Source organism: Trifolium pratense, linkage group LG4, assembly GCF_020283565.1.
Source record: "Trifolium pratense cultivar HEN17-A07 linkage group LG4, ARS_RC_1.1, whole genome shotgun sequence".
In the NCBI taxonomy this organism is placed as follows: domain Eukaryota; kingdom Viridiplantae; phylum Streptophyta; class Magnoliopsida; order Fabales; family Fabaceae; genus Trifolium; species Trifolium pratense.
The window spans coordinates 17,161,626-17,178,935 of record NC_060062.1 but is presented as its reverse complement, the minus strand read 5'-3'; the positions used below and the strand labels follow the sequence as shown (position 1 = coordinate 17,178,935).

The window sequence follows — 17,310 nt, the reverse complement described above, 5'->3', positions numbered from 1 at the left end:
ATTAACTATTGCCGTTAATTTCATAGGAAGAAATCTCTCCGGTTTAAAGAGGGTGGTTATCACTTTTTGATTCAAGGAAGCTTGACAACAATAAAAGACGCGGCAATGGCTTTGCTAGAAGCAATTCGTGGTGCTGGTCTCATGTCATTTTTTAGAGTGATTCTAAGATTGTTGTGGATGTCATACATGTATTAGAGTGATACTTTAGTGATATTATTACTTCCATTAAGTTGTTGTTAAGCTTATATTCTAACTTTGAGGTAAAATTAAGGCTTAAATATCATATTAGTCCATGTATGTTCTCGTTTTTTTTGTTTTAGTCTCTGTATGTTTTTATTTTAAACACTCATTGCATTCCAATTTCTTTTGATTTTCGTCCCTCCCGTCTCAAAAATGCTAACGTGGTTAACAGCGTAACATGTGACATGCTGACGTGGCAAATGAAGGACCAAAACAAAAAAAATTATTATTGAAGGACCAAAACCAAAAAATAAAGTTTAAAATCCAAAAAAAGAAACATAAAAATACCAATTTTTTTATATAAGACAAGTTATATTATCATCAACTTTTTAGTGCCTTAATGGTCACTTTTTAGTTATATTATATTAAGGCGCCGTTTGGATTAACTTATTTTTGAGCTTATGCAATATAAATTATGTTTTATGTTATTTTACAAATTCACACTAGTGAAAATTGTATTTTTATAAGCTATTTTATCATAAACTACCTTGACAAATTTATAATACTCCCTCCATTTCAAATTAATTGACGTTTTAGAAAATTTTATTTTTTATAGCCATATTTTTTAGCATGTCCTAAACCAATTTTAGCACACTGTGAGCAAGTTTTTACACTATAGACTTATGGATTTTAAATTTTAGCACTCTTATATATGTATTTTTAAAATTTTGTTTTTTATTTGAAAAAAAAATTAAAGTAAAAAATGTTAAAAAATTGTTTTTGTTTTTTTGGTTTTGGTCCTTCGTTAATATTTTTTTTGGTTTTGGTTCTTTATTTACCACGTCAGCATGCCACATGTCACGCCGTTAGTCACGTCAGCATTTTTGAGACGGGAGGGACGAAAACTAAAAGGAATTGAACATGCAGGGAGTGTTTAAGAAAAAACATACAGGGACTAAAACCAAAAAAACAGAAACATACAAGGACTAATGTGATATTTAAGCCTAAAATTAATTAAACGGTAAGCAAATATACGGCTCATACTTTAGTTAGGACGACTATTCCTTATTCAGTTATTCTAATCACAATTTATTTGATTTCATTCCTCGTTATATCGAGAATATTATTATTAATGAATTAAATTGAATATGTTTTTGTTAAAAAAACATAATAAATAGTGATGTCTCTATCGCTTAATTGATATCACACCCAAAAGTACACAAATCAAGTTTCTTAAGATAATGTTACATATAAATAAACCAAAATTTTAAGGCAATTATTAAACAAAATCATGATATCATGAGCATGTTTTTTTCAGTTTTAAAAAAAATAGATTTTTTCTTTGTATTTTTTAAAATAGATTTTCTAAAATCGATTTTTAAAATAATACAAGTTTTTTTATATTTATTTTTTCTAAATTGAAACACTAGTTTTGACATCACATAACATAAATACAGAAGATCAAAATATAGTCAACATTACAATTTTTTCAAAAAGTTGTATTTTTAAAATGATTTTTATGAAAATCTATTTGAAATAACTTCAAAATTAAATTATTTTTTTAAATTTTGATATCCAAAAAAAGTTTCAATAAAATGATCAAATACCCAAAATCACATTTTAAAAATAACTATTCAAACCAAATTTTTATTTGAAGCTTTTATAAAAAGTTTCTTCGTAAATTTTTTTTACACAAAATTATATAATACTATAAGAATCTATTTTTAAAAAATCTATAACAAACAAGCCCCACTTTCTGGCTTTTCTTTGTAGGTTCTTCATCACCATTCCACAATTGAGTTTTACTTTGTTTTTTTTCAAGTAAACATATAATCATATCTGCTTCACAAAAATACTTTAAAAATCAGAAAGTAGCCAACAATAATATGTGCATTACCTCATCATCATCCATATCATCATTGACGCATTAAATTGAGCCAGTATTTTTGAATAACCTAAGAAACAAATAGTTAAATTACATTAAGAAAAACAATTATGGATTATAAAAATGATAAATAGAGATGATTGTCTTCCTTCAACCTATTGCGTTATGGACTTAAAACACAACCACTGGAACTAAAGAGTAGTCTCTTGCAATCTTTTGCAAAATTGAAGATTTCAAACTACTTTGTTTCTCCATCCTAATGTGTCAATTTATTTTTTGCTACTCAGCCAAGACATACACGAGAAGAGAGAAGCGCGGAAACTTGGAATCGAACCTAGACACCGCATAAAACATTTTCATAGTCAACCACTAAATTGTAACAACGGGTGCCATTAAAAATAACTCTGAATTCAATCTTTGCCTAGTAAAGTCCATGTACTAAATGAGATTTAGTGATAATCTTTGTAATATATTATTTAGTCAGAACCCACAAATGATCACAAAGGTTGCTGTGGTGTAGTGGTTATCACGTCAGTCTTACACACTGAAGGTCTCCAGTTCGATCCTGGGCAGCAACATTTTTACGTTTTTTTTGTATTACAAAAATAAAAATCCAAGAGTGAAAGCTTCTTGATTTGATGCAGCTAAGAAATAATAATCACTTTAAAGTTTAAACCAGAGATGAACCTATAAGAAACTAAAGTAACAAAAACAATTACTAAAAGGGAATGCCAAAGTAAGATCACCACAAATATGAAAATTAATTATATCATATCAATATGCATATAATCAAGTGCATAAATTCACCAGCTCAATTCAACTGAAATCAGTAAATTATGTACATCACTCAATCACACTAAAAAATTAACCTTGTCCCTTTTCGCCATTCTCTGCATAAGCCGATTATCCCACCTATGCATTTACAGTTTTATACCTGCAAAAATCAGGAATTTTATATATCCCCCCAAAATCTTTCCTTTTAATTATACCCCCACCTTAACCAAAATTAAGTAACAATAATCTTAAAAAGTCTTCCCACAAGTTTATGTATAGGCTAAGTAGAATTTTCAAAATACATTGCTATTATCTTCTGTGCCTCTCAGGAAATGATTTAGCAGGTTGAAGGCTACGCCTTAGTGGAGCACCCACGACTGTGGTCTGCGAACGTGTCACCATATCAACCATTGAAGGAGTTTGATATGATTGCAAAAGACTAGTGCTGTCGGTAGAATCGCCACGTGTCGTTGCTCTTTGCGCTGAATGTGAGCTCAATCCTGACAGAACATAAGCTCTTCCAGACTGCTCGTAGACATGTTGGTTTGCCATTCTTTCCTGCATTTCCTTCAGTTCAGCAGAAAGTGCAATGCATAACCGATCACCGGCTTTAGCAGAAACAGATTCAGACAATATCTTATGACAGCTATCTAAGACGGAAACTGCAGCAGACAATTCCCCGCGTTCGGCTGCAGCTCTTGCCTCGGCAATTGCCTCTGCTGCTCGCAGCCTGTTCCGCTGTCTGTCTACTTCGATTGACACAACTAGTTCTCTACCTATGTTAGGTCTCTCGATTTTTACGTCACTAGTTTCTTCCAAAGCTACCATTTCCTTTGATATATGATCTCTGTAAAGGCCTTTAACATTCAACAATGACATTTCATCATTGGAACCGTCAACTGGAATATTGACTGTCACCAAAAAGTCCCTCTCTTCTTCAGCATACAAATCCCCAACATTAATATAAGCCGTTCTTCCATTGGCCGTCAAGGTCGTTCGATAGCTTCCTGCTTTTACCGAACTAAGTTCGAGCCGAGGATGAACACACGCGATTTCTAATTGTAGTTCCTGAACTACTACACTCAAGAGTCCACCAATACACTGCGCAAATGCATCCTGAATTACGTCCTCGGCTTCAATAAAAGAAAATGTACCTCCTGATATCTCAGAGATTGAATGCATTGAAGTAGCATCGTGGTCAGCGCCAAAGCCAAATGCATGCACCGGTATCTGCGAGCCTATACCACCATTATTACGGTGAATGGTGTTTGGGACAAGTGACTGGTAACCTGTTCCGACATTCGGTCTGGTATTGACTGTGTATGTATCTTGTCCGTCAGAGAGTAATATGATGCTGCAAACTGGATTCTTACACCGACGATCGGAAAACACTTTGGCACCTTTCCTCAAGCCTTCAGCAATGTTTGTTCCACCATTTGAAACCAAAGAATTAACGGCTTGTAATGCCTCTTGCCGTCCAATTTCAGTCATCCTCCGAAGAGGAAAGATGCGGCGAGCTGTAGACGAGAAGGCAATGACGGACAGACGGTCTGAGGGACCCATATTCTGAATGACGAAACCCATAGCTCGTTTTAGCAATGCAAGTTTAGTACCTAACATGCTACCGCTTACATCAAGAACTGTAACAAGGTCAACTGAAGCGCGGGAGTTTTCAACCGGAGGTGGTGATGAGTCAGTATCGTTTCCCGATATATTTTGTTTTCTCTGTGACTGAGGAGCTTTGAGATGAATCAACACAGCAAAGGCATCACGAGAGGCTGATTTCTGAACAGATGAAACCTCAGGATATGTTCTGATCTCAACTTTATTTATTATATCATGATTCGTCTCGTTACTATCGTTGTTGTGATGAATTGAAGCATGTTGATCAATAGGTTCATCATCGTCAAAAATAGCCGGTTCAGAAACATGATAAAGCGACGAAATCTGTCCACTTGCATTAAGTTGAGTAGAAGAAGGAAGCCTTCTTATGGGAGTTGGCCAGCCATCTTCTCTTGTTAATTGACTGCTTCGAGGAGTCAAAGCAGGGCTTTGAAAAGGAACTTCTTTCCATTTTGATCGACAAACGGGGCAAATTTGGTTCCCGTGTTTTACATTAGAAGTGATGCAGTGGAAATGGAAAGAGTGAGAGCATTCTGCAGTAAAAATGGCATGGCCATTCCCTGGTTTCATTGTGTTCAAGCATATTGCACAAGTACCCTGCGGATTATACGGATAAAAATATCAGATGAAGAATCAAAAGTATACACCACATAACATAGGCAACAAAGGAATCCAATTTTTATCAACCAAGTTCCCTGTAGACATCAAAAAGACTCCACGAAACTCATACCACCAAAACACCAGTCCTATTTGGATAAACAGCTTAATTAGCCGTTATAGCGGCACTTCTCATACAAGTGCTTATGTATAAGTTATTTCTATAACAAGATAAAATAATGTCAAATTATTTTCATATAAGCTATAACTTGTTTTCATAAGCAATCATCTTACAAAAATAATCTGAAAACAGCTTATGACATGTCATAAACAGTTCTCACAAGTCCTCCCAAACAGTCTTACAAGTGCTTACGTTAGCAGATAAACTTAAATAAGTCAATGCAAACAGGCTCTCATACCCTAAAGGCCTAAACACACCAATATATCTGAAATCAACACAGAAAAAGTGTATCAGAGTATTAAGATCCCCATAGGCTTTAAAAATAAAAATTATAAATCTTAGCTTTTGAAGAACTCTAGGATCTTAATACAAACATCCACAAGCTCTTACAACTATCTAAATTAATTAATCTGTTACATATGAAAAGAATCTACATCAGCCCCACAGACATAATAATTTAATTTAATAGTAACTGTGATTTCAAACTAGTGATTTCGAAGCTCAGTTGTTTAGATAAAGCTAAACTGTAAATTTGACCGTGGTTGAAAAGTAAGCCGACCAGTGGTAACAACAGGTCCTAACTACTACGACATTGTTTGGTTAAGCAACTTAATTTAGCACTTATCATATAAGTGCATGTTTTATTTCCATAGCAAAAGATAAAATCAAATCAAATTGTTTTCATATAATTTATGAGCGGTTTTCATAAGTTATTCTCAAACTTTAAATAGGTAGGACGGCGTGGTTGCTGTGTTGAGCCATGCCATGGAATTGAGAGCTCCAAGTGGGACATTTTTGGTAAGCATAATGGCGATGCGGGATCATGGAGAGCTTATGGAAATAAGTTAAAAACAGTTTATGAACATGTCATAAGGTGTTTCATGAGCTCCTCAAAACAGTCTCACGACTCACGAGTGCTTATACCAGAAGATAAGTTCAAATAAGTCAATTTGAACAAGCTCTAAGTTCAAATCCCATTTCAATGGCCAGTGGCCACACATATATAGATCAAAGCTTTTTAAGATAAAGTTATTATTAATCAAACAAACTCAAAAATAAAAAAACATGGCCATTCTATACTAATATCAGCATTAGTAAGTTATTAAAATAATGAAACGAAAAAAGAAGCAAGTTCATTGAATAGGCAAATCTGAACAGTGGCACAATAAAGTGGTCTTTAAAGAATGCAATATTTGCAAAGGTCACTATTAGCACATTATAATGTCTAATAACACTGCCATCATGTCCCAATGTAGGTCCACCCCACTAATAAGACCAAATGCATAAAAAGATGAAATAGAATACAACCTATCTTTACCACACATTCCCACTTAGATGCCAAGATTCTCAACTAAATCTATCACTTATATACTACAAAAGATAAAACTAAGGTCAACGTTTAGTGGTCAAAAACCTTTGAGTAAACCAAGGGAAAATAAATATAAATCATATGATACAATAATCACAATAATTTATTATAAAAAAATAAAAGTACTATTACAAAGTCTCTAATCACAACTATAGAATTGATGCTTTCAAGACATTGACTAATAAAATATAGAATGACATAGAAAGAAGGAGAAATCAAAGATGATTTATTCAATGATGTAGCATTTTATTTTATTTTAGTAGAGTATATTATATTATTTATCCTGCAAAATTCCAACTTTTACTTTGTCCATTGAGCTGAATTTCACAATCAATGGTTATGGGGTCATTTTGTTTTGATTATGTCCTCATTCTTATAATGGAAAGGGAAGAAAAATAAAATAATTTATGCCGCTCTGACACTACAGATTGAAGGTGTGTCTGATGTGTCTAGGTTGTCTGATGTTTGACATATGTCGGTGCCCGACACAAAACTAATATTTGTGATTACATTTAACCACTTCTAACCTTTTCAAATTAGAATTTGAATCCTCTAAAGTGAGCAAGAGTATAAAGTAAGAAAAAGTGAGAAAATCACCGGTTGCTATTTTAACAAATTCATGATTTGATTTGTTGATCAATGACTAAGATTATTCACTTTACACTCTAAAATGAATTGCTCACTTTAGGGAAATCAGATTCTTCAAATTATTACTGATATCTACGTGTTGTGTTTGATGTTCGTGTCCATCCTTAATTGGAAATAATGCATCCACTACCACATCCACAAAATTGAATAGTAAATAAGGAATGGATGAAACAAGAAGAAAGGTCTTAAATTCAAACCATTTCTAGCAATTGGTCCTCCACTCCACTATATCATTCCCCCACCCATAATGGGTTTGAAAACAACACAATCAAGAATAAAAACTTTACAAAGAATAGTCAAAAAGGAATGACTCACGCTCCACCCAATTCAAAGATAAAAAGGCAAGCCAAAACTAACCCTTGATTATAGCTCAATTAAACATTCATTTAATCATATCCATTCATTGAATCATTACAAGAATAGTAACTAAGCTAAAAGTGTTAGTATTGGTAATTTTTTTCTTAATCTACCAAAAGGGTAATTGAAAAACATAAAAGATAATTGACGCCAGAACTGATCTCCGAACCCGAACATTGGTGGTGAAAACAAAAAAACATAAAGATAACAACATAATCATAATGAATTAATGATCAATGAATCTACCATGGACATTCAATAGTGAAGATGAAGCAAAAGGGTAAATTTTAGAAACACCCCACAAGAAAAAGAGAGATAAAAATTGAAACTTTATATGAAAAAAATTAAAGGGTAGCTGCAAATTGGCATCACCTTGGGGGATTTGAGTGACCGGAGACCAGAGGAAGAAGGTGATCGAGTACTTTGACTATAGCCGGAGGTGTCACCGGAGGATGAGATAGAACCGGAGAATCTTGCGGCGGCGTTATTGAGTGATGAAGATGAATCATCTAAAGGTGTAGGAATGTGAACACAAGAATTTAAGCCAAGAGCTAGTTTCACTTTTCTCCATTTGCTTGACATACTTGTTTTTTTTTTTTTTGTTTAGAGTTGAGAGTTAGATGATGATTTAGGAGTGAGAGAAAAGGGTGTGGAAATTGGAGAGGAATGTGAGTTTGTTGTTGTGGTGGAGAAGAAACATGGTAGGAATGGATATTAGGAACAAGACAGTGAAGTATGGGGTTTAGGTAGAAGAGTAGGAGTAGAAACTAATCAATGAGAGAGAGAGAGAGAGAGAGAGAGAGAGAGAGAGAGAGAGAGAGAGTTTTGAAAAAATGAATGAATGGATTATGAATGAAGATTTTGAGGTGAGAGATGATGAATGGTTAGTGGTCAATGGATGGAGAGTGGAGTAGCTGAGATGGAAATCATTATTGTAATTGTTTTATTTTAATCACTTTGTGATATTATTGTATTATTTTTATTTTGAAAGAATTTGATTAGTTGCCGATTCAGAAAATTTTGTTGGTGGAAACTAAAAAATATATTAACAAATTTTATAAAATATACAATTAATAATTATAGTGATAAAAAAAGCTCAAAATACATAAAATAAGAAGTTTTGTATAAAAAAATAATTATAAATTAAGAGATAACCTATGTGAAAATTGAAAAAAACAAAAAAAAAAGAGAGAGAGAATAATTATAAGAAGTTGATGCTTCGATAAATTGAGAGAAGAAGATAATAATTAAGAGATAAACTGTGTGAAAATTGAAAAGTTAGAGTAGTGAAAAGTTAAAGATAAGAAGATAAATTTATGGTGCGGGTGGAGAATACATAGACATGAGTTTTAGATTTTAGCCAGTTTAAGTAAGTGGGAAGAGATTCAATTTTTGATTTTTATGTATGATAAGAAGATAAAACTTATTTCATGTCAACTGATTTATTTAACTATAGATGATATTTTTTTTTCTTTTTTTTAACAAGTCAAAATGATATATATATATATAGTCTTTCAGCACAAGATGTGCCAAGAAGACTGAACAATGTTACAATAGAGTCAAAATACAATAATCAAAAGAAACTATACAAGGTCCAAGCAAAGCATAGGACTAGACCACCAAATATGGCAGTTCAAAGCTAAAGTACTATCGTCGCTTTCAATCACCTATAAGAAAAAGTCTTGATCTTATCCAGCATATGATGCACCGAATTTGATGAGCCTCTGAACAATCTGTTATTTCTTTCGGTCCACACAACCGACACACAAGCAAGCCATATGAGCTGCATGAAAGAATGTCGTGCTCGAATACCACACAATGATGGGCCGCCACAGATAGAATCTCTCGAGAAACCAGGTTTGCTTTGGTACGTAACATGCATCCAGTGGCGGAACTAGAAAAAATATCGTGGGTGGGCCGAAAAATAGTCAATCTATTTTCAAATTGAATTTTTTGCTCTTCTATTTTCACATGTTACTATTTTGGTACCAACAAACTATATTTTTACTCTAAAAATTGTGATTTTTGGTTATAAAGGTGATTTATTGTCTCCAACATTGAATCTAAATATGAAATATCAAATTTGAGACCAAAACTCACAATTTTTTCCCATTAAAATTCGCTAATTTTACAGCAAAAAAGTAATAAAAAAATATTGAGATAGGACTAAAATTACAACAAATGTGAAAATATGGGACTTTAAAAATTTAATATTAATTAAACATATTTTTTATGTCATTTCATATTTATATACGCTAGTTCAACTGCTAATTTTATCTATTATTATAAATTCAATTAATTATGAACTAACATTTACACTAATACTTGAACTAATATGTGTACCGAATTACTTATAGTCATCAATAATATACTCTAAATTAATATTTATATTAATATTTATACATATATATACCGGGTAACTTAAAATCATTAATAATACATTTAAATTAATACCCTACATATAAAAAAAATTATTTTTTGGTGGTGGGGGTGGGCCGCGGCCCACCTCAGCCCACCCCTAGGTCCGCTGATGCATGCACCACGAACCGTATAACCATCATCCAGGTCAGACTGTCACTGCCACCTATATGGAACATGATCTTGCAAAGAGAGAGTAAGTAATAAAGACTGACACTCCCCCAACATCTCCTCCTCACACGCCCTCAATTGACGCCGCCACACACACGCCTCCCCTCCAGCCCCCCAGCCTCGCATAAACATCTCAGCCACTGAAGCCGAATTGTTTTCTGCCAAGTCAAACAGCAGTCCAAACCGCTCCCTCAACGAGGTCCCATCCACCCACGGTCTAGAAAAAAGATTAAATTACAATAAAGATAAACTATCTAACTAAACGAGGTGTGGGGACACCCTTACAATCCAACACCAATAGTGTATGCAGAAAATTACAATTAGGAGTGACTAAAACTTGAAAGAAAGAAGCATCAAATCCTTTTTTTCTTAAGGTTAAATTGCACTTTTGACCCCCTAAGGTTAATAAATTTAATTTTTTATAATAATAAATTTAAATTATTGAAAAGGTTAAATATCAATTTGAAAGAGCCATTTTTACCGAAGATTGAAGTACTGGTTAAATATCAACAACCATTTGCACTTGGCTAGCAATTTGAAAGAGCCAATTTTACCGAAGATTGAAGTACTGGTTAAATATCAATTCGTTACGATCCTTCCACAAAACATTAATAGAAAAGCCAAAAAAGTTTGTGTCTTTCCTCATTAGTCATAAGCCTCTCATGGGCTACTTTTCAAATAAGACATCATATTTCAATTATAGTTTATAATGGGTACATTTATATATGTGAAAAGTTAATATAAACCAATAAATTTAATTTTTTATAATAATAAATTTAAATTATTGAAAAGGTTAATAAATTTTTAATTTAATGAAGGTGCAAATTTTAATATATAATAATAATAGTATGAAAATTATTATTTATATTTATTTAAGTAGGTTGGTCTAGTATGCTTAAAAGTTTTTCTACTGCCTGCAGACTAATCTTTTTAGCTAAATAAATAGACTTTTTTAAAAAATTGATCTGCACTTTTTAAAATAATTATATGACCCGAGTCTGAGTGGGTTAGGCCGTAGATCCCTATAAGTTGGTCTGACATATTCTCAGCCCTAATAATAACTAAAAATAATTGACCGATATAAATCACCACAATGTGTGTAAAAATACAACGTTGGACATCTTTTGTGTTGTCAACGTGACTTTTTTTTTTAATATTTTATTAAAGATTAAATATATTTTTTAGGAATATTAAATATATTTTTAGTCTTTATAAATTTTAAAATATAATTCTTAGTTTTATAAATAAATAAATTTTATTTTATATTAATGACGAAGCTAATAATATTTTTACAAGGCAGCAGCAACGCCATACAACAGACAACATAACAGCTGTGCTGCAACGGCAGCAGGCTAGTTCCGGATGCCAGAAATATAATATCGATGTGAGCATATACGAATGTGAGAATGCATCAACGGCAACAGGTCAGTTTCGGTTGGGGGTGATGTCTTCATAATTCCGACGGTGGTTTTATTGCTGCAGATACGAATGTGAGCGTGCATCGACTCTCTACTTTGAAAGGTGAAACCATGCCTTATTGGAGGGGGAAAAAAGGTAAATTAAGTAGCATTAAGGATTAATCCATTACTTGAAATGAAGTTTTTGGCAATAATTTTATAAGAAAATGATCACTTGGAGGTAACTAGAATTAAAAGGTGCACTAGCAGCAACTTGATTTGTACATTCATTCTGACGTGATTCAATAGAGATCTTCAACGACAAAATTATATATGTCCTAGCTAGCTGAAGAAGAGCTTTTGTGGCCTCAAAAGTCAAGGGAGAATTAGGTTGTAACAAAAACAAAACAAAGTAATCATACAAAGGACAATTATTCATTGAAGGGAAAATAAAGGGGCCGGCATGATTGAATCTGAATGATATTTGGTGCGTAGTTATTTTGAGGCCTCATAATTTTTTGAGGAAAATTAATTTTTTCTTTTTTGTAAAATTTACAAAAAGAAATTTAAATTTTCTCAAAAGGTTACATTATCTACCTCCTCTTTGTTGTTCTCTCCTGAAAAAACTTGTCAGGAATATGGTGCAATCTTTGAGTAAGCTTTGGGTTCACCCCTTGGACCGGTCTTGGCCGTCTTTGATCATTTGTTCCTTATGTCGATATACATGATATGCAGCTCAATAAAAGACGTGATTTTCACAGGAAATCCTCATACGATCAGGGTCTCTACACTCAGTTCCCTCTGTTGGTTTCTGACGTCATTAACAACATTAACTTCAAGTTCAATCATTCTATCGAAGATGCCTTCATTTGGACTATGGACCATACAATCATTACTAAAAGTTCAATGGTTCCATCGAAGACACCTTCATTAATGTGATAGACTCTCAATTGTAAGTCATATTGATCTTGATTTACTAATTATTTATTTATTTATTTTTCACAAATTTGTTTAAGATTTTTGTAACCTAAAAAAAAAAGAATAAGAGAAAGAAAATCCCTTGGATTGAAAATGACCTTGACTTGACCAAAAACAGAAAAAGAAAATGACCTTTGTCATTCACACCCTTTTATAATGAAATGAAACACATGCCATATTAGCATTGCTTTGCCGGAGAGGCAAAAAAACTGATGAGTTATTATGTATATTATTGTATCCATCTGGACTCCACTGGTGAGCTTGATCAATGAAAGAAGGCAAGAAAGGCTTGTTAAAGAATATACTGTGTTTTTGTCAAATGAATAAAGTTATGTTGGGTGACTGAGTGAGAGACTGGCTTTTTAGCATAATTTCAACTCATGGTCTATGGACCATACACACATATTATAGCATAATTTATATCGACAGTCAAATGAATATGTGCACCTTTTCGCTAATTTGATTTTTTCTTTTTCCATCAGGATTCGATTTATAATTAGACCATTTACAACTTCCAAATCCCTCTTGATCTCTGTTACCGGGATTCAACTGTGGTCCTTTTTACTAAATTCAGTATTAATCACTATTAGATTAATTAATGATTTATAGCTAATTAGATATTTAATTCTTCTCATTATGAATATCATATTTATTTAATTCACTTATTATAAATGAACTTAATCTAAAATGTACTTATCATATCAATGGAGAACGACTCTAATAGACTGGGTTAATCTTTTATAATGTGACAAATTAAAGTTTAAATATCAGTTGAAAAATATACTTATATTAGTGTCAAGACATCTCAAATAATATTATTTATAGTAGATGATAAACACAAAATAAAAATATTGCCTTGAGAATGAGCACATAGTTTTAGTTAGATATTTTAAATAAAAATTGAAAGTGTACGTGTAACTTTTTTTTTTTCTTTTTTTCTCATCTTCTAATCTTAGTAGACGTCATTACTTTTTCTCTTCTTCTTGATCTATAGAAAGGTGATTTAGAGTCGATTTAGATCCAGAATCACACCCCCAAATTATTTTTTCTTTGTATTTTAGTTAAATAAGTGTGTTTTCAACGTATATTTAGTGTTTCTTTAACCTTTTTTTTTGTTGTGTTATTTCGTCGTCTGGGTGTGATGTTGTTTGTTTTTATTTCCCATCTTATTTTTATGTCTTAGTACGGAGTATTGTTGGCCCATCTTGGTTCGGATTTCCATTTGTTTCAGGTAGAAGAATTAAGTTTCATCTAGTGCAAATCCAATCAATCACTTTTGTGTCATCAACATTCAATGCTACAAATCTAGAGGCGTTTGATATTTCGGACACTTCGATATAGTCAAATGTATAGGCTTATGCAATTTACAGTTTTATGTTATTAACATGGATATTATGAAGTTGTTCACATATTCATCCTTTTTATTTGTTGAAAAAAAATATGTTGGAGCGGGGTATTGGTGGGAATGAGTGGAGGTGGAGGAGAAGACGTTTTGTTTGGGAAGAGGATGTGATAGTTCATTGTTCTTTTTTTTTTATAATGAAGAAGGCCTATGCCCGAAAAAAAGAATTATGATGGAATGAATCTAGGGGTCGTTATCCCCAATACATCAGCTAACATCACATTCTGACACTCTCGAAGACATGATTCATAAAAAATCACATGTTTATCAATATTACAACCAATATTTGCAAGTATATCGGCACATTTATTCGCCTCACGGTATGAGTAGTGTTGCACTACCACTTCCCACTCTAAATCCAATAGTTGACGGATTCGACTAATCAAAGCTCCTCCTTGAGGACTGCCTCTCCCTTTCATGCGAAGAACATATTCCACCACCATAAAGTCAACATTCACTTCAATTTTATTGTATCCCAAAGTTGTTCTTTTGGTAGAAAAGTTTAGCCTTAATTTAAGTTGATTGCCTTTTGACATATGGTTATGGAGGTTTGAACATAATGAGAAATATGAGATCAAGGAAGTTTAGAAGTTACTATATCAATGTTTAGAGAGGACTAGATCTTATTGTCAAAGTTTGGGACAAAAGTGTTCCTTTTAAGGTGTCCTTATTTGTTTGGACATTCTTACATAATCAGTTTTCGAACAAGAAAAATTTATTCAAATGTGGAATTATAAATTGTTGCAAATTGTCTTGAAAACGAAGAAGACAGCAAAAACTTACTATTTTGGCGCATCGAGCGGAATTCTGGTTCCCCAGGGCGAAATTTTCAGCAGGAATGAAGCTGACTTTCTGTTTTTGCGCCCTAGGCGGAAAAAGCTGCGCCCTGGGCAAAATTTTACGAAGTAATATATATATATATATGTCACGTTTTCTGATATTTGTAAGAGAATTTTAGGGTTTCTAAAGCCAACAAAGAGACTAGGGTTAAAAGAGATCATCTTGGGAAGACTCTAGGGTTGGAGAATCATTCTATCATCTTGGAAAACACTTTCATATTGAATTTCTTGGTCACGGGAATAAATTCGGGCTTAGGGTAGAATTAGGAGCAAGGCTAATTCTTGTAACTCTATTGTGAGATTTCATTGTAATCAAGAACATCATTTGATAGTGGATCGGAGAGATGCTCTATCCCCCAGAGTAGGTCACATTGACTGAACTGGGTAAACAATTCTATTGTGTTCCTTTTCTTTATCGCTTTATATTTTGATTTGTGATTATTATTGCCGATCTCATTATTTGATTGCTTAATCGTTATTTGCTCCACACATCAAGTATTTTATTGGTGTGATTCAATCCGAATTCACAACATAAATTCATATCCATGTTTGTGCAGTGGTGAATGTAGTGTTGAAGAAAATTTAAATTATCTTCGTTTTTTTTTGACAAGATAAATTATCTTTTATTTGATTGTGTAATATCTTGGATATGTGTCTCTTGTGCTCTCACAAATATCACAATTGTTTTATGTCCACCAATTTTGTTGTAGGTTCCATATCATATTATGGGGAGTGAAAAGAATGTTTTTATCTCATTTGGTTGGCTAGAATTTGAATGATTTAGAAGACTCGTAATAAGGAAATTAGAGTTGAGCTTATCATCTAATCTATATAAGAAATTTGATTGTTCAGGAAAATTCTTAATTGTCCTTACTTAAAATGATGCTATGTGCCCAAAGTAAGGGCAATTGATGTCCAAAATTTAACAAATTGAACTAAGGTAGCAAGTAACCAAGCCATTTTTTGAGCAAACTAAGCCGTTTTGGCTTTAATGTAAGTGAAAAAAATCATATTTGCACCAAGCCACATATTTCTCTTAACCGGACTGGTTGGGATCAAAGGAGAAACTTTTTTGTATCAAGCCACATGCACAAAGCCACATGCTCCAAGCCACATGCTTCTCATATTTGCATCAAGCCACATGCATCAAGTCACCTATCACATCATAACTTTTTTGTTTCTCCCAACCTAACTTTTCATTCAAATTCAAATTATTTTCCCACCCTTAAATTTCACTATATACACATTTGAAATTTCAATCACTTTCATTGCTCTACTTTCTCTCTGGTTTTATTCTTACTTTCTTTCTAAATCTTTAACTACATTTTCCTTAAATATATAATAATGTACTAAATAAATTAAACAATGGACAAAATATTATACTAATATTTTTCTTTTTATTTAAAAAAACTATCTTATACAGGATAAGTTCCGACTGATATAAATTTCAAAATATCATATGAAACAAATTTTAACTGATAAAAATTTTAAACTACTTATCATATGTGAGACAAGTTCTAAATTAGAAAAATTTGAAAATAACTATTTTATACAAGATTATATAAGTTCTAACTTATATAAATTTCAAAATCACTATTTTATACGAGATAAGTTCTAACTAGTCACTGTTCGACTAAGCTTTAGTGACGGCTCAGGCCGTCTCTAACTAGTCAAACTTGGGAATTGCTAGTGGCGGTCCTGGCCGCCAGTAGTTCTGCTGCAACCTGCCACGCTCTGCAGAGAATAGTGGAAGCTGACACAACATCGGTTTGCGGCAGTCTAGGCCTCCAGTACGTCCTGTGGTCCTTGAAGTGACCGTTGCTAGCTTGTGGCGGTCTGGGCCGCCGGTACGTTTCGCCAGATTGGTTTTCGACGGCTTTGGCCGCCAAGAACATTACCGACGCCTTATTTACTGGCGTAACGTGGCCACCAGTAATTATTCAGTTTCTGGCGGTTTTTGCCTCTTCCTGAGAGCTTTTGGCCGCCAATAAATGGTTGTTTTCTTGTCGTGATTGTGGGGATCCCTTGAGGATTGTGTTGTTTGGGGCTCAAATGCGGGGAGTTTTTCCATGCATAGGAGAAAGTTCCCCGTAGAGGCTCTATGTATATATTAAAGTATTTTATATATTATATTATTTACATTTTCACACAATATGTGTGTATAAGTTTTGTTTATATGTAACATGCACCGTTGCACAAGACTCGAACAAATATCTTAATTTTTTATTTAGATTAAACTTTAATTATTATTTTTTACAACTAGTTTGATCGAAAACAATAAAAATTTAATATTTTTTTAATGTTGATGGGATCCTCGCAGAAACAATGGAATTTGTGTGAATAAGGATGATAAAAGAATACACCCTAAAATCAAAAATAAAAATGAGTGATATTTTAGATGGTAAAGTAAGTAGCAAGAAAGTATCTCCATTTAATCTTAGTCCATATTCATGTATGATAGTGGCTCAAATTGAAGAGAAATGACTTTGAA

The 17,310-nt window shown here is 32.9% G+C and overlaps 1 protein-coding gene and 1 non-coding gene across 2 annotated transcripts; one reads left to right on the top strand and one right to left on the bottom strand.

Annotated features, from left to right (window-relative positions):
• The first annotated feature begins 2,570 nt into the window (after nucleotides 1-2,570).
• TRNAV-UAC lies at nucleotides 2,571-2,643 on the top strand. Its single transcript has one exon. It is a non-coding gene; the product is annotated as a tRNA-Val (tRNA).
• A 164-nt stretch (nucleotides 2,644-2,807) lies between these two features.
• LOC123919927 (E3 ubiquitin-protein ligase WAV3) lies at nucleotides 2,808-8,545 on the bottom strand. Its single transcript, XM_045971964.1, has 2 exons — nucleotides 7,987-8,545; nucleotides 2,808-5,059 (listed from the first exon to the last, which is right to left on the bottom strand). Exons 1-2 carry the CDS (start codon nucleotides 8,194-8,196, stop codon nucleotides 3,149-3,151), a joined length of 2,121 nt encoding a protein of 706 aa, XP_045827920.1. The 5' UTR covers nucleotides 8,197-8,545; the 3' UTR covers nucleotides 2,808-3,148.
• Nucleotides 8,546-17,310: the final 8,765 nt, after the last annotated feature.

Bases quoted from the DNA above. Each gene is read 5' to 3' on its own strand.
- LOC123919927 (XM_045971964.1), bottom strand. From the start codon at position 8,196: ATGTCAAGCAAATGGAGAAAAGTGAAACTAGCTCTTGGCTTAAATTCT. The intron at 5,060-7,986 runs GTGATGCCAATT...TATAATCCGCAG, and splicing joins GGTCACTCAAATCCCCCAAG to GGTACTTGTGCAATATGCTT.